At 43.9% G+C, this 26,592-nt stretch overlaps 1 protein-coding gene across 1 annotated transcript in view; it reads left to right on the top strand.

Annotated features, from left to right (window-relative positions):
* The window catches only part of ELP4 (elongator acetyltransferase complex subunit 4), a 477,499-nt gene extending 451,134 nt beyond the window's left edge, over nt 1–26,365 (top strand). Inside the window, exon 10 of the mRNA XM_068261125.1 lies at nt 26,106–26,365. Within this exon, the coding sequence (XP_068117226.1) occupies nt 26,106–26,237 (132 nt within the window). The 3' untranslated portion in view covers nt 26,238–26,365. The remainder of the gene's footprint in view (nt 1–26,105) is intronic.
* The last annotated feature ends 227 nt before the right edge of the window (nt 26,366–26,592 follow it).

Genomic DNA, 26,592 nt, shown 5'->3' with positions numbered 1-26,592 from the left:
TGCCCATTCTTCTTTGCAAAACAGCTCCAGCTCAGTCAGATTAGATGGACAGGTTTTGTGAACAGCAGTTTTCGGATCTTGCCACAGATTCTCGATTGGATTTAGATCTGGACTTTGACTAGGCCAATTTAACACATGGATATGTTTTGTTTTAAACCATTCCATTGTTGCCCTGGCTTTATGTTTAGGGTCGTTGTCCTCCTAGAAGGTGAACCTCCACCCCAGTCTCAAGTCTTTTGCAGACTCCAAGAGGTTTTCTTCCAAGATTGCCCTGTATTTGGCTCCATCCATCTTCCCATCAACTCTGACCAGCTTCCCTGTCCCTGCTGAAGAGAAGCACCCCCAGAGCATGATGCTGCCACCACCATATTTGACAGTGGGGATGGTGTGTTCAGAGTGATGTGCAGTGTTAGTTTTCCACCACACATAGCGTTTTGCATTTTGGCCAAAAAGTTCCATTTTGGTCTCATCTGGCCAGAGTACCCTCTTCCGCATGTTTGCTGTGTCCGCCACATGACTTGTGGGAAACTGCAAACAGAACTTCTTATGCTTTTCTGTTAACAATAGCTTTCTTCTTGCCACTCTTCCATAAAGGCCAACTTTGTGCAGTGCACGACTAATAGTTGTCCTATGGACAGATTCCACCACCTGAGCTGTAGATCTCTGCAGCTCGTCCAGAGTCACCATGGGCCTCTTGACTGCATTTCTGATCAGCGCTCTCCTTGTTCGGTCTGTGAGTTTAGGTGGACGGCCTTGTCTTGGTAGGTTTACAGTTGTGCCGTACTCCTTCCATTTCTGAATTATCCCTTGAACAGTGCTCCGTGGGATGTTCAAGGCCTTGGAAAACTTTTTATAGCGTAAGCCTGCTTTAAATTTCTCAATAACTTTATCCCTGACCTGTCTGGTGTGTTCTTTGGACTTCATGGTGTTGTTGCTCCCAATATTCTCTTAGACAACCTCTGAGGCCATCACAGAGCAGCTGTATTTGTACTGACATTATATTACACGCAGGTGCACTCTATTTTGTCATTAGCACTCATCAGGCAATGTCTATGGGCAACTGACTGCACTCAGACCAAAGGGGGCTGAATAATTACGCACACCCCACTTTGCAGTTATTTATTTGTAAAAAGAAATATTTGGAATCATGTATGATTTTCGTTCCACTTCTCACATGTACTCCACTTTGTATTGGTCTTTCACATGGAATTCCAATAAAATTGATTTATGTTTGTGGCAGTAATGTGACAAAATGTGGAAAACTTCAAGGGGGCCGAATACTTTTACAAACCACTGTATCTTATCTAAAATTTGCACAGCAAATCTAGCTGTAAACAGCTTCAACAGTATATGATTATTTCTTCCTGTGATACAATGAGAGCAGCCATGTTCTGCTCGTCTTTGTTACACACAGGCAAGCTCTCCTCCTCCCTCCTCCCCTCTGCCTCTGAAATCTCTGGCTGGTAACACCACCTCCTCCTGCCCAGATTGAGCTCCCATAAGCCCTTGCTACATGGGTCTTAGGGTGCCAAGGGACTGGAGAATGTGTGGGCGAGACTTGTTTAGTTTATAGGGAATTAGAGTATTAAAACAAACAAAAAAAAGTATTTGGCTTGAGGAATGCCCTATAAACTAAATGAAAGTAACACAATTATGCAATGAGCAAAAGTTTATCTCGGATCCACTTAAAAGCTAATGGGAACCTAAGAAAACCCCAAACAAACAGGACAGGAAAGGCTCTGGGTCCAATAGAGCCTTCCTGCTCCTCTTCATTGTCCCCTCCTTCCAGCGTTGTCACTCCATTTGAACCCCCCGACTCAGGAGGCTTCGGGAGCCTGAGTGCTACCGAAGACGGGCGGCTCTGTACTGCGCATGCGTGAGCCCCCTGCTGCAGCAGCGAGCAGTATTTGACCAATCGGTGGGATACTGCTACCGGGGGTGACGGCGCTGGAACCAGGGGGCCGCGACAGGAGCAGATAGGCTCTATAGGACCCTGAACCCGAACCAGTTGCGACAACTCAGAGGGGGGATTGTATTTTGCGCCGCCGGGGAGTTTTGCGGCAGCAGGGAGAGCCTTAATTCAGTTTGTTTTTAAGGTTCCCATTAGCTTTAATCTTACTTGACACGATTGAATAAGGCATAGAAAGTGCATTTTACTTTGATATTAGTTGTGATGAGCTTCAACCTTCTCATATTCCTGCATACAAGCAAATCCTTGTATCTTGGCAACAGCTGAATGCTTCAACACAGAAGGTGCAGCTAAGTAATCATCTCCTTTCACAGACCTGAGATTAGTTCATTACCAGTGACAAACTTAAATGTGTACATTAGAAAGTGCCAGGAATCAGAATCTGCTGCTCTGTTGTGGTAAAGAGGTTAATCTTGGCCGCTCATAGGGTCTTGGGATGCAGCATGTATGAAATCAGCACAGATGTTCTGGCACATGACGACATTGCTCTGCATATTGGCTTTGCTCAGGATAGCTGAAAATTGTCTTTAGGTGTCCGGCTGCACTCTAGCAACATAGCTGCTCAACTCCACACAGTGCCAAACTCTAACTTCCTCCTTTGTCTCTAACGTAATAATTCCTTTATGCATTGCCTAAAACCTTGTACACTTGCTTTATGGGTACCGGAAGGTCGGGGCTGCTTCTGCTGAGAATCTAGCATGTGTACATTAGCGATGTCGCGAACCTCCGATTTTCGGTTCGCGAACTTCCGCGGAAGGTTTGGTTCGCGGAAAAGTTTGCGAACCGCAATAGACTTCAATGGGGAGGCGAACTTCAAAATTTAGAAAAAATTTTACCGGCTGGAAAAATGATAGAAAACATGTTTCAAGGGATCTAATACCTGGAGGAAGACATGATTGAGTGAAATACACATCAAAAGTCCCAGGAAACAATCTAGTTTTCACATAAACCCCTATTTTAAGGTCACAAATCTCATTCAATGTTCAATTACAGGCCTACACTACTTTACAACATCAGGTAGTGTATCCCTCCTCCTTCCTCCCCCCTCCTTCCTCCTTTCCTCCTCCCTCACTCCCTCACTCCCTCCTCCCAGAGGGAGGAGGGTCTCATCTTCCAGGGAATTGCAGAATTTCAAAAGCCAGCTTATATACCTTGGCCGGGAATTGAACCCAGGTCTTGGCCGGGAATTGAACCCAGGTCTGAGTGCTTGGTAGTCGTCTCTCTTAACCGCTATACCACCACCAGGCTTTTAAAAGCCTACAAATCTTTAAGCAAGCTCATTTTTCTCTAGGATAGATCATAATGGTACATGCTAGGCTGCCTTCAACATGTAGTGCTGGTGGTGGTATAGCGGTTAAGAGAGCTGACTACCAAGCACTCAGACCTGGGTTCAATTCTCGGCCAAGACCTGGGTTCAATTCCCGGCCAAGGTATGTAAGCTGGCTTTTGAAATTCTACAAATCTTTAAGCAAGCTCATTTTTCTCTAGGATAGATCATAATGGTACATGCTAGGCTGCCTTCAGCATGTAGTGCTGGTGGTGGTATAGCGGTTAAGAGAGCTGACTACCAAGCACTCAGACCTGGGTTCAATTCTTGGCCAAGGTATGTAAGCTGGCTTTTGAAATTCTACAATTCCCTGGAAGATTAGACCCTCCTCCTGGAGGTAGTGAGGTAGGAGGGAGGAGGGAGTGAGGAGGAAGGAAAATAATAACAATTAGCTAGGAACAAGCCTATAAGAGCCTAACTAAACTCTCCCTAGCAGAATCTGTTAGCAGCTGTCCATTAACTAATTAGTGCAGGCAGACTAGTGAGTAAAACGGCACAAGGACCTTGCCTTTTATAAGGGGGGTGGGGCTCCAGGAGTGAGTGCAGTCTGATTGGCAACAATGTGCCTGCTGATTGTGATGTAGAGGGTCAAAGTTCTGCTCAATAGAGCATTATGGGGCGATTAGAACTTCCGGAAAAGTTCGCCTGCTCTTGGCGAACGCGAACCACCGAAGTTCGCCTGGAACCGTTTGCCGGCAAACCGTTCCCAACATCTCTAGTATACATCAGCCCCCAAGCCCACCAATGCATCAGTGAGGGATCTGGACAGGCGGATCATCTCAGCCATACATAAGCCTAACCTACTGTTCTACTCACTCCGCCCACTCCATGCAGCTCCCTCATGCGCTGCGCTATTGGCTCTCATCCACTTCCATAACAACAAAACTTGGTGGCCCAAACTGTCTATCTCTCTCCATAACCAATACTCTTCCCTAACCCTATCCAATAAACCTAGGCTAATGCTTGTACTCCCCGGGAGTCCTCATACTCCTCTGCCTAGAACCTTTAACCTTCGCTGGTCTTTCTAGCATACATTCGCTTTCACACGGTCTTTTTGGTGCAGGATGAGCTGAATGATGACTCACCCAGCTGCCGCGGTATTAATTACTAGTAGTAACTTGGACGGAGTAGTCATTCAGGGACCAGCAATTGCCGGATCCCCGAATTATCTGTATGCGGGGCACAAACTATAGCATTACTGCTATAGCAGCACCCAGCTCAGGCCCTACGTAGCGCGCTGAGCGCCAAGACCTGCCTCGGCCTTTCGAAACCTGAATATTTTGTATACTTGCCTGCTGGATATAAAAGGGCAGGTGAGCACCGGCGCCCAGGACAACTGCATCACTTAAAAGACAAATAAAGCGAGAGGAATATGGAGGCCTGCATATTTATTTCCTTTTAAATAATACAAGTTGCATGGCTTCCCTGCTGCTCTTTCATGCATCATTGGATTTTGAATAACATACCTGAAGCCAGCATGTGGAAAATGCAGTCAAACTTAAGTCAAACCTCTGATCTGCTTGCTTGTTCAAGAACTGTGGCTAAAAGTATTAGAGGCAGAAGATCAGCAGGACAGCCAGACAATGTGCATTGTTTAAAAGGTAATAAATATGTCAGCCTCCATTTTCCTCTTATTTCAGTTGTCCTTTAACTACCAAATTCAGCATGTAATGATCCGCTCAGCTGTCTGCACAGGCAGACAGCTGTTTGACCATTCTTTAGGTCTGAGTGTTGCAGGTCTCTGGAAAAGAGACCTGTCTTCGCTTTGCAACTTTCAGAGTTGCTCTGCTGGTGAGGAATTTGCATATACTTGTCATGCAAATTGTTTAGCTGCCTCCTTTAATGGCTTGCAGTATAAATACCTTTTGCTCCCAGAATTCCTTGCTGGTCATGATGGTTTGTTCCTGCTAAACTCTCCTGGAGTGTCAGCCTTGCTATTGTTTGCTAAAGATTATCTTAGAGTATTCCTTGGGACTGCACTAGACATCCCTTCTAGTGCAGTCAGGTTGTATATCTGTATTGCCTTGTGCTGTTTCTCTGTCTCGATTGTCTTGTCGCCAGCGGTGGTCAACAGGAAATCGTTCTGTCTGTCTGGGAGTGTAAATCAGAGCTGCGGTTGCTACTGGCTGCTCTATCTGTCTGGATTGCATTCGCCCTAGTGGTAGTGGCTGTGCTTCCTTCTGTATTCTGCCTTAGGGGTGCTAACCAGAGCAGCAGTTGCTACTGGTAACCCCATCTGTTTGTCTGTTTGGATCGCATCCGCTTGCTGTAGGCTCGGTGAGATACCGTTTAGCAAGCGTTCGCGCTCTCTATTTCATCTTTGTGTTTCATCGGTAGTTAGGGTGGCACGCTTATCACTGGGCGCCTAATGCGCGGTGATCGTGTCTTAAAGACGTTCGCTGTTGCGAATGAGTGCGGTGTTCGCGTTTAGCTAGCATTTGTTATTTTCCTTGTTGTTCTGATCGTTGTTTTTGCATGTCTTTCTTGTTGCATTTGTGCTCTGTCTGATTCAGTCTTGTGTCACTCTTGGCAATCGCTACACTTACGATTGCGTTCCCACTTCGTTTCCGTTGGTGTGTGTTCGCCGTCGCTGGGTGGCGACTAGATTGGTGGAAACACATACATTCTGTCTCTGTGCTCTTTCTCTACACTTGTCCTCAGTCTAGTTCGGTCTTGTGTCACTGTTGGCAATCGCTACACTTGCGATTGCATTCATACTTGGTTTCTTATGTTGTGTGTTTCACCATCGCTGGGTGGCGACTAGATTGGTGGACACCCATACATTCTGTCTCTGTGCTCTCTCTCTCTTTAAGGGCTATCTTGCCCTGCATTGCTTCAACTCGTACAATTCCCATCTGGCATCTGTGGCCGTGCAGAGGCTGTATTCATCTGCACTCCACAGCTCCATCTGCCGGTGGGAATCTCCCTCTACAGGTGCATTGCACCCAAGCTGGGTTCTATCAAATTATACGCTTGTGGAGGATTTCCGCAGTGTCAGCGCGCATTCTGTGCGCTGACCACGGAGATAATTCCACATTCGTTACACAGCACAGTTTTTTTCAACATATATTTAACAGAACACTGGTTTATATGAATTATCCATAAAAACGATGTACTTTTTTTTTTTTTCTTAATTTATTAAATAGGAACTACTAGATGCTACTGCTGCTTACTCTCCCCAGCACCCCACCAGTTCATCTGAAGCCACAGTAGTCATTCTGTCAGGAGGGAGACATGTCAGCTGACAGGAAAGCACTCTCCCCTCTGCGTGTTCATGTGACTAAAGCGGAAGAGCATCAAGCTGGCTGGGTGTGAGCAGGCAGCTGTCACTCCATGAGAAGCTCTGGTAGAGCAGATAGCTTCTTTCAATTTAATTTAGCATAAGAAATCAGAGTAGCTCATAGTGACCCAGAACCACTAAGAGAGGATAAGGGGCTAAAAGAGACCAAAAAGCCCTACTTTTTTTTTTTTTTTTTAAGAACGCACAAATAACCATGCTAATTTTTTTTTAATTTATTTTTTTTAGTAACTGAAAGAGTTAGGCCCGGTTCACACTTGCGGTGGCCCTCCGGAATCGCCGTGCCGGAGCCGCACCGCTTGCAGAACGGACGGAACGGACGCATGGCATAGCAATGAAAGCCTATGCGTCCGTTCACATGCGTCCGTTCTGCCGGACCGGATCCGGGCCGGATCCGGACTCCGGCCTCCGTTCCAACATGCGCTATTTTTTCATCCGGCTCCTCCGGCAGCCGTATCCGGGGCGGAGCCGGACTGCACCATCCGGCCAATACAAACCAATGGGAACCGGAGAGCGCACAACACACTGGCTGAGAAATCCGGATGTTCTACCCCACTTCCTATGGGGATTGTTGCGGCGATATTGGATGGGGACACATGGGCAAGCATTTTGGAGTGGAGCAGCACAGCTGGATCCGGATCCGGAGATGTTGGCAGCATGTCGCAGGTGGAGGTGAGTGCTAAACAGCAGAGGGCCTGATTCCACAGGTCCCCCTTCTGCTGACCTCCCAGACCCCAACATTTTTTTTGTTTTTAACGTTACTTTTGCCAAACGGATCCGGATCGCATCCTGATGGACACCTGATGCAACCTGACCGGATCCGGATCGGATCCGGATCAGAACCGTACGGTTCCGATCCGGTCCGGATCCGGTCAGGTCATCCGGTCCGTTTGGCAAACAACCGCTAATGTGAACCGGGCCTTAAACTTCTGCCATGCAAGTGGCAGTTTCTGTCTTGTTGGACCCTTGCGGTGTAACCTGCACTGATAAGTAATTACAGCCATAAAACTTTTTCCTGCAGGGAACAAATTATGAGAGCAGGGGATAGATAAAAGGTCAATGTATTTTAGCTCTGGGACACTTAATAGACTTCCATTGAGCCGATACAATAAAACATTAACTCTACTTTGTAAATGTTTAAACATAAAATAAAACCATGGGATATCTAAAAAAGTCATTTTTAGGAATAGGAAAATAAAAAAAATGCAATTGTTTATTTCATCATTTTATTTTCACCTCAAGTTCCCTTTAGATTATCCCATATATGGATAATCTAAATTAAATGACCACTTAAAAAAATTACATTTAAAATGCATTTGTGCCTATAAAACTTACTTTTGTTTCAGAATGAAATGCACTACAAATTACAAGTAAGCAGTAAAATTCTGACATCTGACTAGTTTTAGACTAGTCCATCTCCTCATGGGGAATTCTCAGTGTGTGCTTTATTTTCAAAAGCCCCTACCTATTGGCAGTTCTGCATTCCATCTGCCGAAATAGTGTGCAAGTGAGTAGGGAGGACGGTCGGCATCCTTATATAGATCCTTTCCATAGAGTAATTTTCAAAGAATAAAGGAAATACTACGAATTCCCCATGAGGAAATGGACTAGTCCAAAACCTGTCAGATTTTTACTGCCTACTGTAAGCAACAGCAACATAGGAGAAAAGTAATGTATGGTACATTCTACACTGTGAGAAATGCACATAATGTAATTATGTTTTTTAAATACAGGTAGTCCCCCGACTTACGAACGCCTGACTTACGAACGACCCGCTGATACGAACATGGATTCTGTGTTTCCATAGGAACAAGTTAAAAACAAACATTTTAAATTGAACTTGTAGTTTTTGAGAATTTTTTTTTTAGTTCTAAACTTGTATAAGCAGGTACAGAGGTGACAACTGGAGGCACAGGGGGGCACAGAGGAGGTACAGGAGATAGAGATAGCACAGTGTTCCGACTTAAGAACAGATTCAGGTTAAGAACGAACCTACAGTCCCTATCTCGTTCGTTAACCGGGACTACCTGTAGTACAATTTTTTCACAATAGTGGTCCTTTAGTATTCTTAAAATGCATTAAAAAAGCCCATGAAATTGGTCTATAAAATGACCCATTTTGCAGAATATTTTTTGCTAAAAGTTATGAGTTTTAGAAATGAAAAATGTGTTGCAAAATGAAATGTATGCCATTAGGGTGAAACACTGAGAGTAACGTAAACCTCACCCAACGCTAGCTCTCTCTGTAGTGAATTGTCATGTGCAGTGCGTGAAGTCCTATCAGACGCCGCAGTAGGGTTATGGTGGAATGAATTGTGTGTCACCTTTGCAGGGAGGAATTCACCCTCCATCTCTAACCCCTCCGCACTCTCTCTCTCCCTGTTATTCTCCTGCTGCGGTCTCAGCTGTCATATCCGAACAAGGCATTTTTAAGCCCGGGGCAAGCCACACATTTGCTCCATTTTTTTTCTTTCCTGCACAAAACACATTTTCCGCTGCACTGCACACAAACTGAGTGAGAAATATGAGAGGTAAAAGTACAGTAAACCTTCCGCTGCCCCAATTATTTCTTTTTCTAGCAGAAGGGAATCCAAAAAAAAAAAAAAAAAGACTGTATTAATCTTACAATTACAGTGAAATTCTCATCATCTAGCAGCGGCGGGGGCTGGAGGGGTCCCAGATTATCAAATATCCCAAATAACTGGATGGCTACAGAATATACAGAAACACAGAGTTATGACCTATTTCTAGTATATGTTTTATTGTAATTAAAGTGTTAGGGCCTATTTCCTCTAGGGTATTACATTTCACATACGTTTTTTCCCTTATGCAGATTTTTGTGTTTAAATGCACATTTTATCTTGTAATCTGTTTTTGTTTTTTTTGTCGTATTTGTCTAACCATCATTACAAGGGAAACAGAAACGTGGTGCAGAAATCTGCCACATGCCATCCTTTTTTTTTCTGCATTGTACCCAGTCCCGGATTTACCTCACAGGAGCTTATAGGCACAGATGTCCTGGCATCTTAGACTTCACCCTTCATGAACCTACAAACCTCCACTGACCTGCACCGCAAGCATGCTGGCTGTCCCAGCTGTCACCTCTCCCTTAGTTCTCATGCCCCGCATAGGTAGCTACAGGTGCCCCTTAATACTGAGGATAGCTCTGGCTACCTAATACTAAGTAGCTAGAGGTGCCCCCAAGTTTTAGGTAGCTAGAGGTGCCCCTGGCTGAAGGGAAATTTGGTCAGTGGAATGCAGAGACTCTGGTGAGTATCCTCTCATTTACACTCTACTTGGGACTCTGCAAGGGAAGGAAGGAGGAAGGCACTTGTGGAGGGGAATGAGCCACCTCAGGAGCCTGTAGGCACGCGTCTACAGTGCCTTATGATAAATCTGGCCCTGATCTTACTCCATGCGAAAATTTGCACTCAATGGAAATTACTCTATTGACATTCATTGGTTACATTTTCGCACGTAGTGGAAACAGGCCCTTAACATACTCAGCATACTTTTCTATTTTTATTATTATTTAGTATTTTTATGTAGCGCCAACATCTTCTGCAGCGAATGTACAAAGTATATAGTCTTGTCACTTAACTGTCCCTCAGAGGGGCTCACAATCTAATCCCTACCATCGTCAATTAACTTATCTGTATGTTTTTGGGATGTGGGAGGAAACCCATGTAGAGAATATACAGTGGGATGCAAAAGTTTGGGCAACCTTCTTAATCATCATGATTTTCCTGTATAAATCGTTGGTTGTTCCAATAAAAAATGTCAGTTAAATATATCATATAGGAGACACACACAGTGATATTTGAGAAGTGAAATGAAGTTTATTGGATTTAAAGAAAGTGCACAATAATTGTTAAATTAAGCAGGTGTATAAATGTGGGCACTGTTGTCATTTTGTTGATTCCAAAACCTTTAGAACTAATTATTGGAACTCAAATAGGCTTGGTAAGCTCAATGACCCCTGACCTACAGCACATACACAGGTGAATCCAATTATGAAAAAGAGTATTTAAGGGGGTCACTTGTAAGTTTCCCTCATCTTTTAATTTCCTCTAAAGAGTAGCAACATGGGGGTCTCAAAACTACTCTCAAATGAACTGAAGACAAAGATTGTTTACCATCATGGATTAGGGGAAGGACACAGAAAGCTGCCTCAGAGATTTCAGCTGTCTGTTTCCACAGTTAGGAACATATTGAGGAAATGGAAGACCACAGGCTCCGTTGAAGTTAAGGCTCGAAGTGGCAGACCAATAAAAATCTCAGATAAACAAAAGCGACGAATGGTGAGAACAGTCAGTCAACCCACAGACCAGCACCAAAGACCTACATCATCCATCTACAAGGAGATGCTGTATGCGAGAGTGATACAGAGGAAGCCTTTTCTCAGCTCACAACACAAACAGAGCTGCTTGAAGTATGCTAAAGCACATATGGACAAGCCTGCTTCATTTTGTAATAAGATGCTGTGGACTGATGAAACTAAAATTGAGTTATTTGGGCATAACAAGGGGCTTTATGCATGAAGGAAAAACAACACAGCATTCCAAGAAAAACACCTGCTACCTACAGTAAAATATGGTGGTGGTTCCATCATGCTGTGGGGCTGTGTGGCCAGTGCAGGGACTGGGAATCTGGTCAAAGTTGAGGGACGCATGGATTTCACTCAGTATCAGCAGATTCTGGAGACCAATGTCCAGGCATCAGTGACAAAGCTGAAGCTGCACCGGGGCTGGATCTTTCAACAAGACAACGACCCTAAACACTGCTCAAAATCCACTAAGGCATTCATGCAGAGGAACAAGTACAACGTTCTGGGATGGCCATCTCAGTCCCCAGACCTGAATATAATTGAAAATCTGTGTTGTGAGTTAAAGAGAGCTGTCCATGCTCGGAAGCCATCAAACCTGAATGAACTAGAGATGTTTTATAAAGAGGAATGGTCCAAAATACCTTCAATCAGTATCCAGACTCTAATTGGAACCTACAGGAAGCGTTTAGAGGCTGTAATTTCTGCAAAAGGAGGATCTACTAAATATTGATTTCATTTCTTTTTTGTGGTGCCCAAATTTATGCACCTGCCCAATTTTGTTGAAACAATTATTGCACACTTTCTGTAAATCCAATAAACTTCATTTCAATTCTCAAATATCACTATGTGTGTCTCCTATCTATATATATAATAGGCTAAGTGCCTCAACCTCGGAGCAAGAAGAAGAAGTAGCTCACCGCCCCCTGGGCTGGTCCTAGACTTTTCGGCGCCCCCCCGCCCCAGCCGTGGGTGGGGGGGGGCGCCGAGCTTGAGGGGGTAGCGGGCAGGAAGGGGGTATTGTGCACAGCGGCGGGGAGGGGGGTCGGACCCCCCCTTCCTCACCTGAGGCCCCATCTGCGCTCCCCCTCAAGCTTAACTTTAGCAGCAGCTAAACTAAGGGACAGTGGGCGGGGATGACTCACCTCTTCCGCGTTCCAGCGTGCGTTCCACTATCGTCACTTCCTGCAATGCCGTCCACTTACAATAGAGTGGGCGGCATTGCAGAAAGTGATGATAGTGGAACGCACGCTGGAACGAGGAAGAGGTGAGTCATCCCCGCCCACTCCCTGTTAGTAATAGCGGTGGCTGCTGCTAAAGTTAAGCTTGAGGGGTGCGCAGATGGGGGACCCAGGTGAGGGAGGGGGGGGCCCGATCCCCCTCCCCGCCACTTAAACTCTAGGGGGAGCGCACATGGGGGACCCAGGTGAGTGAAGGGGGGTCCCACCCCCCTCCCCTCCGCAAACCTAAGCTACAGGGGGAGCGCAAATGGGGGAACCAGGTGAGAGAGGGTGGGTCCGACGCCCCTCCTCGCCGCAAACTTAAGCTACAGGGGGAGCGCACATGGGGGACACAGGTGAGGGAGTGGGGGTCTGACCCCCCTCCCCGCCGCAAACTTAAGCTGGAGGGGGACTGCACATGGGGGACCCAGGTGAGGGAGGGGCGGTCTGACCCCCCTCCCTGCTGCTGTGCCCAATACCCCCTTCCTGCCCGCTACCCCCTTATGATATTTTTAGTTGACATTTTTTATCGTAACAACCAACGATTTATGCAGGAAAATCATGACGATTAACAAGGTTGCCCAAACTTTCGCACCTACTGTATAAACTCTATGCAGATAGTACCTGGGATTTGGACCAGTGCTGCAAGGCGAGAGTGCTATACTTATAATCAAGCAAGGATAAAATGTGGCCAGGATTAGTTATTTAGGATGCTCGCCTGTCAGTCTGTACAGTAAAAGCTGTTAAAGAGAAACCATGACCAAGAATTGAACTTCATCCCAATCAGTAGCTGATACCCCCTTTTACATGTGAAATCTATTCCTTTTCACAAACGGATAATTAGGGGGCTCTGTATGGCTGATATTGTGGTGAAACCCCTCCCACAGGAAACTCTGAGGACCATGGTCCTGGCAGTTTCCTGTCTGTGAACCTTGTTGCATTGTGGGAAATAGCTGTTTACAGCTGTATCCAACTGCCAAAAAAACATGCAGCAGCTACATCACCTGCTAGCAGTAAAAACGTCACCATGTGGTAAATGTTAGAATGTAAATCAGGGAGAGGAAAACTTTTACAATAGGAAAACACTGACTAAATCATTTATACATCATTATTGTTAAAATGAAGCACTTTGTTTTATCACATTATTTTCACTGGCGTGAAAAAATCACTTTTGTTGACTGCTTCATTATGGTGTTTAAAGGGTAGGTTCAGGGGATAAAAAAAAAAATCCATATCCACTTACCTGGGGCTTCCTCCAGCCCGTGGCAGGCAAGAGGTGCCCTCGGCGCCGCTCTGCAGGCTCCCGGTGGTCTCCGGTGGCGCACCCGACCGTGCCAGGTCGGCGGCCAGGCCGGGCTTCTTCTGCGATCCATTGTGCGTTTCACGCCGGCGCGCTGACGTCATCGGACGTCCTCCGGGCTGTACTGCGCAGGCTCAGTAGTTCTGGCCAGGTCGGGTCGGCCACCGGAGACCACCGGCTTGTTTAAAAAACAACAACAGTTCTATGTTGTACAGATTTCTGATTGTCTATCAGCCCCAATCACTGTCATAATTTATGGGATGACTGGGCTGACTTGTTTATGTCACCTCATGGATGGATGTCAGCTTAATTGAGTAGTCCTATAGAATATATATATGTGTGTGTGTGTGTGTGTGTTCATATTAGGTGTTTCAGTGTCTCTAAAATTATAAAAAATGATTATTACCTAGTATTTATATAGCACTAACATCTTCTGCAGCACTTTACAGAGTGTAGTGTGTGTATATATATATATATATGTATATATATATATATATATATATATATATATATATATATATATATATACAGGATCTTTTCAAAAAATTAGCATATTGTGATCAAGTTCATTATTTTCTGTAATGTACTGATAAACATTAGACTTTCATATATTTTAGATTCATTACACTACAACTGAAGTAGTTCAAGCCTTTTATTGTTTTAATATTGATGATTTTGGCATACAGCTCATGAAAACCCCAAATTCCTATCTCAAAAAATTAGCATACTTCATCCGACCAATAAAAGAAAAATGTTTTTAAAACAAAAAAAGTCAACCTTCAAATAATTATGTTCAGTTATGCACTCAATGCTTGGTTGGGAATCCTTTTGCAGAAATGACTGCTTCAATGCGGCGTGGCATGGAGGCAATCAGCCTGTGGCACTGCTCAGGTGTTATGGAGGCCCAGGATGCTTCGACAGCGGCCTTAAGCACAAAAGTGATTGGCTGTCATAGGCTGAAGCCTATGACAGCCGATCACACTGATTGGCTGGCGGGGGAAGGGAGGGATATAAAATAAATTTTAAAAAGGTGACACTTATTCAAAAATTAATAAAATATAAAAAAAACAACAACAAATGGGGAGCGATCAGACCCCACCAACAGAGAGCTCTGTAGGTGGGGAGAAAAGAAGGGGGGGGGGGGAATCACTTGTGTGCTGAGTTGTGCGGCCCTGCAGCGAGGCCTTAAAGCTGCAGTGGCTTAATTAGTAAAAAATGGCCTGGTCACTAGGGCGGTTTAACACCGCGGTCCTCAAGTGGTTAAGTAAGTATATTTGGATAGGGCTTTGTAATCTGGCATACAGTCATTTTGGACAGGGAGGAAGAGGGGATCATTGAGAGCTATAAGACAGATGACAAAAGCAGGGACATCAAGAGCCCAATATGGTGTAGTATCTGGGCCGGATTACCGACCAGGCAACAAAAGCAGTCGCTTGGGGCCCCCATTCAGAGTCAAAGGGGCCCCATCAGCACATAAACCAGCCCTCGCCATCCTGTCAGCGGTGGCTGGAAGGTATAATGGTTAAAGGTACTCTGAGCAGTGCAGTAACTATGGAAAGATGCATATCATTTTAAAGCGCTCTTTCTCCTCTTTCCAATGATATATAAACGGCTGTCCTATGCCTTTTAGTTTTCGCTATTTTCGTGATCAAAATTGCGGCCACAGCAATTTCGATAGCAAAAACTAAAAGGCATAGGGTGACAGTGTATCTATCATTGGAAAGAGGAGAAAGAGAGCTTCAAAATGATATGCATGTTCCCATAGTTACATTGTATTACACAGGACGACTTTTCTCCAAATTCGGCAGCTCGATTCAGCACAATGCAATGAAATATAAGGAACCCAGAGGGATATAATTACAAACATCATGCTGGTAGGTGTGAGGATGTAATTAATTTGTTGTGGGTATGCTTAAAGGCATACCCACAGGCACTGCTCGGAGTCCCTTTAAGGGCTCTGCCTCTGACACAGGAGACCAGGGTTCGAATCTCGGCTCTGCCTGTTCAGTAAGCCAGCACCTATTCAGTAGGAGACCTTAGGCAAGTCTTTCTAACACTGCTACTGCCTAAAGGGCACGTCCTAGTGGCTACAGCTCTGGCGCTTTGTGTCCGCTAGGAGAAAAGCGCGATATAAATGTTATTTGTCTTGTCAAATGAAGCCGTGCAATGCTGATTGTCTTCAGAGCCAGGCTCTCCTCCTAGGTCCCCCTCCTGCTACTGTGCGCTCTGCCGCTGCCCACTCCGCCGCTGCCCACTCCTCCCTCCCTTCCCACAGAGAACCACAGCTGCAGCAAGAATGATAGTAGCAGATGGCAAACGCTCACTCACCTATCCATGATCCAAGCGATAGAGATCCCGTCATCTGAAACCCATCTGTCTCTTCTACAGTGCAGCCGCTCGCTCTGAACTTCCTGATTCTCAGATCAGACAGGAAGTAGGAAGTAGTAATAGTAGTAACAGAGCGGCAGCACTTTAGAGGAGACAGATGGGCTCCGGATGACGGGACCTCTATTGCTTGGATCGCAATAGGTGAATGTGAGTCATCTGGTGCTGTCATTCTCCCCCGCTGCGGCTGCCTTCTCTGCTGGACTATTGTATTCACTGGGATGGAGGCTGCATGGTGGCTGTCTAGTTTGGGAGGAAATCGGTTGTTCAGTGATGGGGGTGGTTATGTAATTCTGTCTGGGGAACGGCTTCCGGTTTGGCGGTATCCAGAGCTTTCTGCTATTGCCAGGCTGGAGATGCAGGGGGAAAGTGCTGCTGCGGTGATATCTGGCGCCCTCTTCACAGGGGTGCCCCAGCCCCTAAGTGCAAATGTCCCAGCCATTCATCTCTCACTCTGCATTTTGCCGCTGCTATTTCCTGCACCCACAGAGGAAAGCGGGCTGTTACCCATAGCAACCAGTAGCTCGGCTGCCCCGGGGTGTGCGGCATGTTGCTGTGCAGCTGCCTCTTCTGATTCTATTACGACATGATGGGGGGCCCGAATCAGTTACTTTGCTTAGGGCCCCATTTAGCCTTAATCCGGCTCTGTGTAGTATGTATTGGTGATAAGGGAAAATGTAGGGTAAGTAGAGTAATACTCACAAACCAGGGTTACACCTTAAGCAACCACTGTGGACGCAGGTGGGAAGAACAAGCCTTTCCCCACTCAGGATTAAGAAGTTGCTCTCTGTAGGTAGGAAGAAATATGAGAATTTCCACCCTTCCACCAAGGGACCTCTGGAAAAACAGCTTGTTGATGCCTGTTGACAGCTTGTGCAGGCGCAGTACCACGGACCCGTTCAGCTATCTTCAGGAAAATCTGGGTTGAATCGATTACTCTTTACTACATGGACCCGATCGGGCTCCGCTATTTTCACCAAAGCCTGAGCGGGGCAGTGCTAGCGCGCATGTGTAGGTAGGCCACTCTTCGGAAGTCCCAGTGCTGGAACGGGCTGACATACAAGGACGGGGAAAGCTTTAGGATCCAGAGGTTCCCCTAACAAGGTAAGTACCCCTTGTTGCATTTTGTAAGTGCCTTCAGAATCTCCAGACTGCTGGAACCAATAATTGAATCTATGGGGATGGTAAGTGGGTAGCAACCTATCAAATCCACCCCGCCACCCTGTAGTGGCAATTATTACTCCCTACAGGTTGTATGTGAGCCCCAAATTCAACTCCATAGACTAGATGTGCTATAATAATTCTACTAATAAGTTAAACAGTGGCAGCCATATCTGCTTGTCATACATGCAGGTTCTGCTCTCTGCTTTGTGATGATAGCCTTGGATAGCATGAGGAAAGGTTAAACCTCCACCTGGCTGTACAGATGCATCACTAGCCTGCAGGCTAGCAACATGTTCTGTTGCTATGCGGGGAGGCAGAGGGTTGGCGGAGTGGTGCTGGAATAACGTCATGTGGTGGGCAGAGTGAGAAGGGAGTAAAATGCTCGGGCCCAGCAATCAGTCGAATGGATCCACCAGGCTGATCGCTGACCAAGGTGTCGGGGAGCATCAGGGGCCACTGTACAATTGCTAGACTCTCAGCAATGGCGATGATTATCGGCTGCCTCAGCCATGTTTCATCTTGAGTGTGTATGAGGTTTAGAGAGAACCCGAGGTGGGGACATTAAGTTAAAAAAAAAACTGATACCTGATCCAGGGGTCTGGGCAGATCACGTTGCCGCCATCTCCGCCACTCCGTTGGCCCACATCTCTTTAGTTTCACTTTTGTGACCTCTGGGGACACGGCGCTGGAAGGAGAGCGAGCTGCTCTGTCTGCATGCAGGGAGGCGGGGAGAAGCAGGGGAAGTGGTCAGGGAGAGACAGCTGCCCAATAGCAGATGGGGAACGCCTGCAAGAACTCCCCAGGGGGCTGGGCAGATCACGTTGCCGCCATCTCCGCCACTCCGTTGGCCCACATCTCTTTAGTTTCACTTTCGTGACCTCTGGGGACACGACGCTGGAAGGAGAGCGAGCTGCTCTGTCTGCATGCAGGAAGGCAGGGAGAAGCAGGGGGAGTGGCCAGGGAGAGACAGCTGCCCAATAGCAGATGGGGAAAGCCTGCAAGAACGCCCCAGGGGGGCGTTTTGAGAAGGGAATCCCTCTCCTCCTTCCCCCTCAAGATTATTGACAATCATTGTCACCAGTATTGGGGGGTGATAGCGCGGAACATGCCTCTGTGTCTCATCTGACACAACCCCCTGCTGCAGTGCCTCAGGTACACTTTAAGGCTAGCTTATCCCCACTACACAAAAAAAAACATAATACACAGAAAAATTGCAATTCGTTTCACTCACATTTTTTAGTGTGTTTGCAGACCCTGGCCCATATGCAATTAACTTGATCACCTAAAGGTGGCCACTAACGGTCCAATTTCTAGCGAAAAATCGTTCAAGCGATCAGAAATTCTGATCGGATGAAAAATCGTTCACTACACCATCAACTAACCAATCATTGCTTCCTATATCACGACCACCAAGAAAATGCAAATTTTCGTTCGACGAAAATTAACTCGGGCGACATTTTTTTCACTCGTTCATAATCGATTGTGTACACCAGTGGAGATTATTTACAACCAATCCGATCAGAATTTCTGATCGCTCAAACGATTTTTCGCTAGAAATTGGACCGTTAGTGGCCAGCTTAAGTTATGTCTTAGGAGATAATTTTCATCTTCTCTTTAAACCAACTTTTCAGCATTTTACAATTGAATAAGTACCCATTATAGTTGGTGAAAATGTACTATCAAATTTATTTTGAGTATTTACTTGCTTGTTGGTGGCTTAAAGGGAATTTTATGACAAGTTGTGAAAATATCACCTAGGAGAAAACTGATGTGAAAAGGAGAATTGCATATGGCCCCCTGTTTGTACATACAGTAAATACACGACTACACCACAAGGCAGTGCATAAGTAAGAATCACAGACAGCAGAGCCTTCTGTGAGAAAGTGTAGGTATTTGCAAGAGATCACCAAATGTAGATATCCCGTAAAACCAACTCATATAGGGGGGACAAGCCCGAAATGATAATCCCAATTTAAAATGTTCACTGCACCACCACTAGTCAGTTATCCTCTTATCAGCTTGTACAAGTCAGAGATCTCCCACCTCTCCTTCCAATGGCCTCTTATCGTCTTGCCTTGTTCTCTCTGCTGTGAAATAAATAAAAAATAATAATAAAACCTAAAAGGGAGAGTCCATCAGAATGGCCACAGCAGGTCAGTAGGTCTTGGGACTCAGGTGCAGAGATTTTTCTTCTGGAGTCCTTTAGAGATGAACAATTCCAGGAGGCAATTCAGCCCGCTGAGATCTACTGAAGGCTGAAATGAGCACATGGAGTTTATTTTTATTTTTGGGGGAGGTAAAATGACAGCAGCAAATAACAACTTCAATATCTACATTATAGAAATAGTGAAGTGATTTGTTTGATGCACATTTTACGCAATTAACGTTCCTTCAGTTTGACAGTTGTTACATATGTCACTAATTATGTCATATCTCCTATCATCTGTACTCAGCTAATGATCTGGGATTGAAACAGCTGTTGTGACGATGGCTTTTTCATTACGTATCTCTAATCTGCGAGTTAACTCATATCATTGTTTCCTAAGCTTGACTTCCAGTCCCACCAACAACGCATCTCTTGACGTGCACATATGCACTAGTAATTAATGAACAAATGTACTTTCAAACATGTTATGGGGTTTGAACTTGAGAATGTGCCACAACACAAATTGTATAATTTACCTTCATGTGCTCATTCACACTTTAACACTTAAAGAGAACCTGTCACAGAAGGGCTTTTTGTTATTGTCGGAATCCTCTCTTTTAAATGAGTATTCCATGAAGTTCCATTGGACTAGATATTCAGTATAAATAACAATTGTAATTTATATCTTTACATTTTTTTTGTCATAAGTAAATAAGCTTCAGGCTTTAAACACTCTTTTTTTGGGCCAATGCACCTATATGAATGAGTAATGACTCAGTACCTAGCTAGCTAGTAACTAGAGGAACGGATTGTTTGCTTTAGAACTTCAAGGGCAATGTTGGCACGTATAAAGTGAATACAATGGAGGGGCTTGGCAACTTGTTATTGTTAACACTTCAGAAGGCATTAATAAATCACATAGGAAGTTGGTTGACGTTCGCTTTATGATGCACAGTGTTGTCAATAGCAGAAATTATGCTTTTTAGCAGTCACATCATATTATGAGCAAAGAGAAACCGTATTTAATGATAATCTCAAGAACTGATATAACTAGGCTCTTACTCTTGTTTTATCGCATTCTGGAGATTTCCTTTATTCGCTTCATTTTTGGTGGACAGTATCTCTATGTCCTTTGAGCCTTTGTTTTATCCCCTTGGATCAATCAAGGACTAATCAGGGAAGAGGTCACTGATCTCCCATCCCCCAAGTTCCCAAGATTGGGGAACCATAAGGAGCTATTAGTCGTGTTGCTGACCACTCAACAGGGGCATAACTAGAAATCACTGGGCCCCCCTGCAAAACAGGTAAACTGAGAACCAATGTTATTCAGTGAGCTAGTGCACACTTGAATGTGTTTTCCCCATATAAATAAAAACAGACATCAATGAAGCACTGCAGGCATTTACCCCATCAATTACCCCATCAATTACATTAGCTTCTGTGATAAAATGTGCATATTTTTACATATATAGACACACATGGTGTGCAGAAAAAGCATACAGAAAACCGACAGAGGAATGTGCTCTTAGCCTCAGCTTATTACACTTATTCTGTCCATCTCTGATGGAGCAGAACTGGCTCTGCAGACTCCTATCATCACTACAGACCAGAGTACTTGGGGAGGAGTAGAAAGGTTGGAGGTAGAGCACTTAGTACACAAGAGCCTGCTGCACATTGAATAGGGATTGTCTACAAATCTTTATCTACAAACATGCTTACTTATTAGTGGCTGAGCAGATGCAGTCATTAGAACAATTGTGCAGAGAGCAAAACGTTTTTTCTCTCCGTGTCCTTAGTTGTCAGTCTCTCAGGACGGGGAAAATAAACTTTTCCCCCCATGGGGCCCCCTGCAGTCTCTGGGCCCCCCCCTTCGGCTGCATACCTTGCAGAGTCTATTGTTACGCCCCGGCCACTCAGTCATTATTACTTCACTCAAATTAAAGTATTATTATTGGTTTCTAAACATCAACATATTCTTTGACACTGCTCAAAGAAAGAAGCAAACATGGGGTACATAATAATGCAGACAATAGTTTACACCAAGTATAGACACTGGTACAAAATACAGAATTAGTAATTACAGTGACTACTGTAACAAAAGGAATCAAATGTATAGCAGATTGCAAGACACAAAATGAGTAACGAATTCTGAGACACAAAATGATTAGAGAGCTCTTCCCTTACGAGCCTACAATCTAAAGAAATAGGGGGGAACAAAAGGTAGGGAAGTATACAATATGCATACCTAGAAGGCAGTGTGTGTTTTTAGGTCATCTAGTAAGGAGTACAACTTGGCCAGAGGTCAAAAAGGGAATGAGCTAAGTTAGAGTGCATGCTTGTCAGAAAAAGTGAGTTTTGAGGGAGCGTTTAAAGATTTTAAAGGTTGGAGAATGATGAATCTGTTGTGGAAGGGGATTCCAGAGGAACAGTGAAGCACATGAAAAATCTTGTGTACGTTAATGCGAGTCAACCCCTGCCACCATCTTAACACAGTAAGCTGGCTGGCCAAATCTTGTTTCTGTAGAGTGCCTAGTGTCACTGAATCTCTGTATGCCAAATCTTAATCTCTCTACAGTACCAAAACATCAGCATTCCTGTGCTGAGTATCAAAGTTCAATAATGCACAGAAGGTACATAGGAGGTAACACCTTTATGCCCCTGTGCATGTTACACATCTCTCCACTATCCAGCATCCCCAGCAGACAGAAATGAAATGGATAATTTCGTATATGGTATTTATTCAGATTTACACAATTCAAACAAGCACATGGGCATGTTTTGTAACCGTGCTAGGAAAGTGAGTCTTTGTATTATCTACATGAACATGTAAAAAGTGTGTATGATTTTTTTTCTCTAATAATATATACAATATGTTTATCTTACTTTCCAAGTGTTTGGATATAAGAAATCCAAATGATGTCATTTGATTGAAGGCTAAAGCTGAAGTCCAGATGTTAATGTTATTTTACCTGTCAAATGTGCACAAAGCACGATCTGACAATTGTCTTAACGTCCTCCCAGTGAAGGCTGGGCACAATAGTTTCGGTTCAATGGGGGGGGGGGGGGGGGGTAGCAGGTATGGCACTGCAGTGGAATAAATTAGAAATAGAAATTATCCTAAATTATTCAGCCAACAGTAACTATGCCACCACCAACATGGGAGACTTGCTTTTGTAGTGTTTTTAAGTAAAGAATATATATATATATATATATATATATATATATATATATATATATATATATATATATATATATATATATATATACACAATGTGCATATGTATGTATATATGTATATATGTATATATATATGTATTATATACACATATACACAATGTGTGTGCATATATATATATATATATATATATATATATACGGTGGCGTAGTGGTTAGCGCTCTCGCCTTGCAGCGCTGGGTCCCTGGTTCGAATCCCAGCCAGGGCACCATCTGCAAAGAGTTTGTATGTTCTCTCCGTGTCTGCGTGGGTTTCCTCCGGGCACTCCGGTTTCCTCCCACATTCCAAAAACATACGGATAAGTTAATTGGCTCCCCCTAAAAATTGGCCCTAGACTACAGTACTTACACTACATAATATAGACATATGGCAATGGTAGGGATTAGATTGTGAGCTCCTTTGAGGGACAGTTAGTGACAAGACTATATATATATATACACTGTACAGCACTGCGTAATATGTCGGCGCTATATAAATACTAAATAATATATATATATATATATATATATATATATATATATATATATATATATTATATACACAGTGTATATATATACTGTACATAATTTTTCCTTTAAGCGAGTATTAATGTGCACCAGTGGGTTTTGCAGCTTTCCATCTGGACACAGTTGTACATAAAATACAACATGTCATCCTCTTGATAAATATAGCTGGTGTGGTACAGTTAGAAAGTGAATTTAAGTTAATGTTTAGGCTCAGTTCACACTGCATGGATCACAAACTTATCTGGTCAGAATTGATCAGTTTCAAACAAGCCAAGCAGCAATTCAGAGGAGGAGAAGGAAAGTAAGCTCTCTCCCGTGTTATGTGCCAATGAAATCTCTACCAGAAAACACAGAAACCTAGCTTCCAGATACAGACAAGCTGCCTTGTTTTGTTCATATGCAGTATAACGTATTTTTATTGCTTTTTAATTCTTATTCAAAAAGCGTTTAGCCTAAAGCCCCATTAACAGGATGCGATTCTTTGTGCGATTCGATTACGATTCTATTTATGATCCGATTAAATCCGACATGTCCGATTGGGATTCGATTTGATTCAATTCGATTTGCCATTGTTTTGCAATGGCAAATTGGATTGAATCGAATCGAATCCTGATCGGACATGTCAGATTTAATTGGATCGTAAATAGAATCGTAATCGAATCGCACAAGTAATCGTATCGTTTAGATTGGGATTTAGGTGTGCAGGGATGATGTTTCTCCATCCATAGGTCTTACCAAGATACCTGTCATGGCAGATCAGCAGGATGCAAGTCCCATTATTCAAAATGCTAAATCTGCCAACCATCAGGACAGGAAGTGCTGATTCTCTTATGGAAAAAAAAAATATTTTATGAACTTTTATTTTGTTTTGTTTTGTTTTTGTTTTGAGCTATTGTGATGACCAAAATTTGATTTTAAGCAAGATCTGAGCACATGAGTAAGACAGCTGATGAGTCGTGTTTTAATGTAAATAATGGCAATGACATGTTTGTATTTGAAAAGCTAACATTTCAGAGCTAAAATCAATCATTTTTATCAGAACCTCATTGCCTCAAATGTAAGTTATTTTATACAGACTTATGTACTAGTACATTAATATGTTACCCACTTAATTACCATGTGTTGTTTTAACTTGCCACATACCGCTTTAATGCACTGTGTCATATTAAAATAGCCTTGGTCTCCCCTGTAGGCTGCCACTCCCTCTGCATTATAACTCAGGAACTTGCCCCTACACACTGAGTGAGCTCCATGAATGTCAGGACAGCAGCCAATTTCTGCTGTCCATCTCATATGATCTCTGCCCTCACAATCATTATGGGCTTGATTCACTAAGACAAATAGCATGCCTTATCAGAGTTAACACGCCTTATTAGAGTTAACATGCCTTATTAAAGTTAACATGCATTATCAGAATCGACATGCCTTATCAGAGTTAACATGCCTTATCAGAGTAGCATAGTGAGCGCTACAAACTTATGCCTGCTAATTGGCAATGACGAGAGCTCCACTCGTCCTGCCCTGAGCCCCTGCAGGTCCAATCACTTTAAAGGACATTATCCCCACACTTTGATTGGCCCAATAAGCTGCTTGTCACTTGACAGGAAACTTGACAGGCAGCCTATTGGGCTAATCAAAGTGTGGGGATAATGTCCTTTAAAGTGATTGGGTCCGCAGGGGCTCAGGGCAGGACGAGGGGAGCTCTCGTTATTGCCAATTAGCAGGCATAAGTTCGTAGCACTCGCTAAGGTGTGTTAACTCTGATAAGGTGTGTCAACTCAGATAAGGTGTGTTAACTCTGATAAGGCATGCTATTTGTCTTAGTGAATCAAGCCCTATTTGTCCTGAAGTAGAGCACTCAGTTTTGCAAATCTGTTCTCTGCTAGACTAGAAGAACTCATGGAGAAGCATGTGATTTGTTTGATCAGCTGATAGATTTGCAAAGCTCTAATCACATCTTGCATTAGCACATGGTCATGATTAGCAAATCAGAGACTTGCATATCTATCACCCGACCACCCGACCAAACATCTTCAAATGCTTCTATACTGGGAGGAGAGAATAGGCTGTAGAGTAAAAATAGTGTTTCTCAAGTATAAAAATAAATAGATAGTGTTTAACCCTTTGTTTAAAAAAAGTAATAATTCAAAATAAAAATATAAAAATAAATAAAATAGCAGTTAATAATAAAAAAAATTTAATCAACAATAAAAAGATCAATAATTTATCAATAGGCTATTATCACATTCATAATATAATAAATAAATAATAGTTCTAAGGAATAGTTCATAGTGTTTAATTCACTGCCCATACAATTCTATGGGCCTGTTCACATTTCTGTCTTGTAACTGATCGCATTTTTCTAACTTGCTGCATGCAGGCTTTGTATTAGCTACTAGCCGACCGTGTCACGGCGATGGGCATGGCCACGGTGGGAGCCCCAGGACTGCCTAACGCTGATTAGCGTAAAGTCCTGGGGCTCTGTTTTGCAGGAGATCGTGCGCAGGCTGCGCGTGCATCTCCTGCTTGGTGGGCGGAATGGAGCTCGGGAGACTGTTAGACAGCGAAACCGCCGTCTAATTATGGTGTACAGCGCTGCGATCTACAGCAGTGCTGTACTAGGGAAAGCCGTGTGACACGGCTGTCCCCTCCTGAGGCACAGAGGTGATTGGCTGTCATAGGATGAAGCCTATGACAGCTAATCACGGGGATTGGCTGGCGTGGGATGGAGGGGGGGGGGTGTACAATAGTTTAAAAAAACACATTTTTTAATAAAAAAAAACACAAATAAACAAACAAACATCTGGGGGTGATCAGACCCCCACCAACAGGAAGCTTTGTTGGTGGGGAGAAAAGGAGGGGGGGAATCACTTGTGTGCTGTGTCGTGTGGCCCTGCAGCTTGGCCTTAAAGCTGCAGTGGCCAATTTAATGAAAAATGGCCTGGTCTTTAGGGGGGTTTAACACTGCGGCCCTTAAGTGGTTAAAGTCTATGTTCAGTCTCCATTGCAGTTCACACTCTTTAGCACACAACCATTACAATCTACCCCATTGCATGTGCAAATTTGGCTTCCAACAAGTGAGTTGGAAGTGATTGATAGATACTTATACAGCTTGTAAAACTAAATGACTACATGAATGACTAACAAGGTGGACAGTGTGTGCACGCGCTTCTTGAAATAAACATTCAATAATGGTTGTGTTCTGTTCTTTTCATTTCCATTCTGTCCATAGAGACTGCATTTGCCTCCAGACTTGTCAGACACAGTGAGTCGCTCAAGCAAACAGGATCTGGCAGGATCGGCCAAACTGCTGAGCTCAGGATGTGGTGCTGCCGCCGTAGGCAAGAAGCACCTGGACTTCTAGTGATTTCCACTGAGCGATGTTCCCAGACCCAGGAGGCACCTCCATCATCCTGATTATTTACTCACTTTATTTTATATGCAATATTATAGATAATATTCAGTAAAAATAATCTTGTTATAACAAGCTGATCCGGTCTTTTACTCTTATTTGTAAATTAATAATTGTAATTTGATTTTTTTAGTACACTTGTCATCAGATAGCTACGGGAAGCTGCCATCTTAAACTTCTAATTAATGCTATTTTTCTAGCTAGAGTGGTGGTCCTGTGCCTGTACTACTTTGTAAATCACTCATCTGGAACATGAGTATGATGTAGATCAGGTTCTGATTTTTCTCCAACCTTCTTGATCTCTGTA

This window comes from Hyperolius riggenbachi, chromosome 11 (genome assembly GCF_040937935.1).
Source record: "Hyperolius riggenbachi isolate aHypRig1 chromosome 11, aHypRig1.pri, whole genome shotgun sequence".
NCBI classification, from domain to species: Eukaryota; Metazoa; Chordata; class Amphibia; order Anura; family Hyperoliidae; genus Hyperolius; species Hyperolius riggenbachi.
This window is presented reverse-complemented; position numbering and strand designations above follow the sequence as displayed.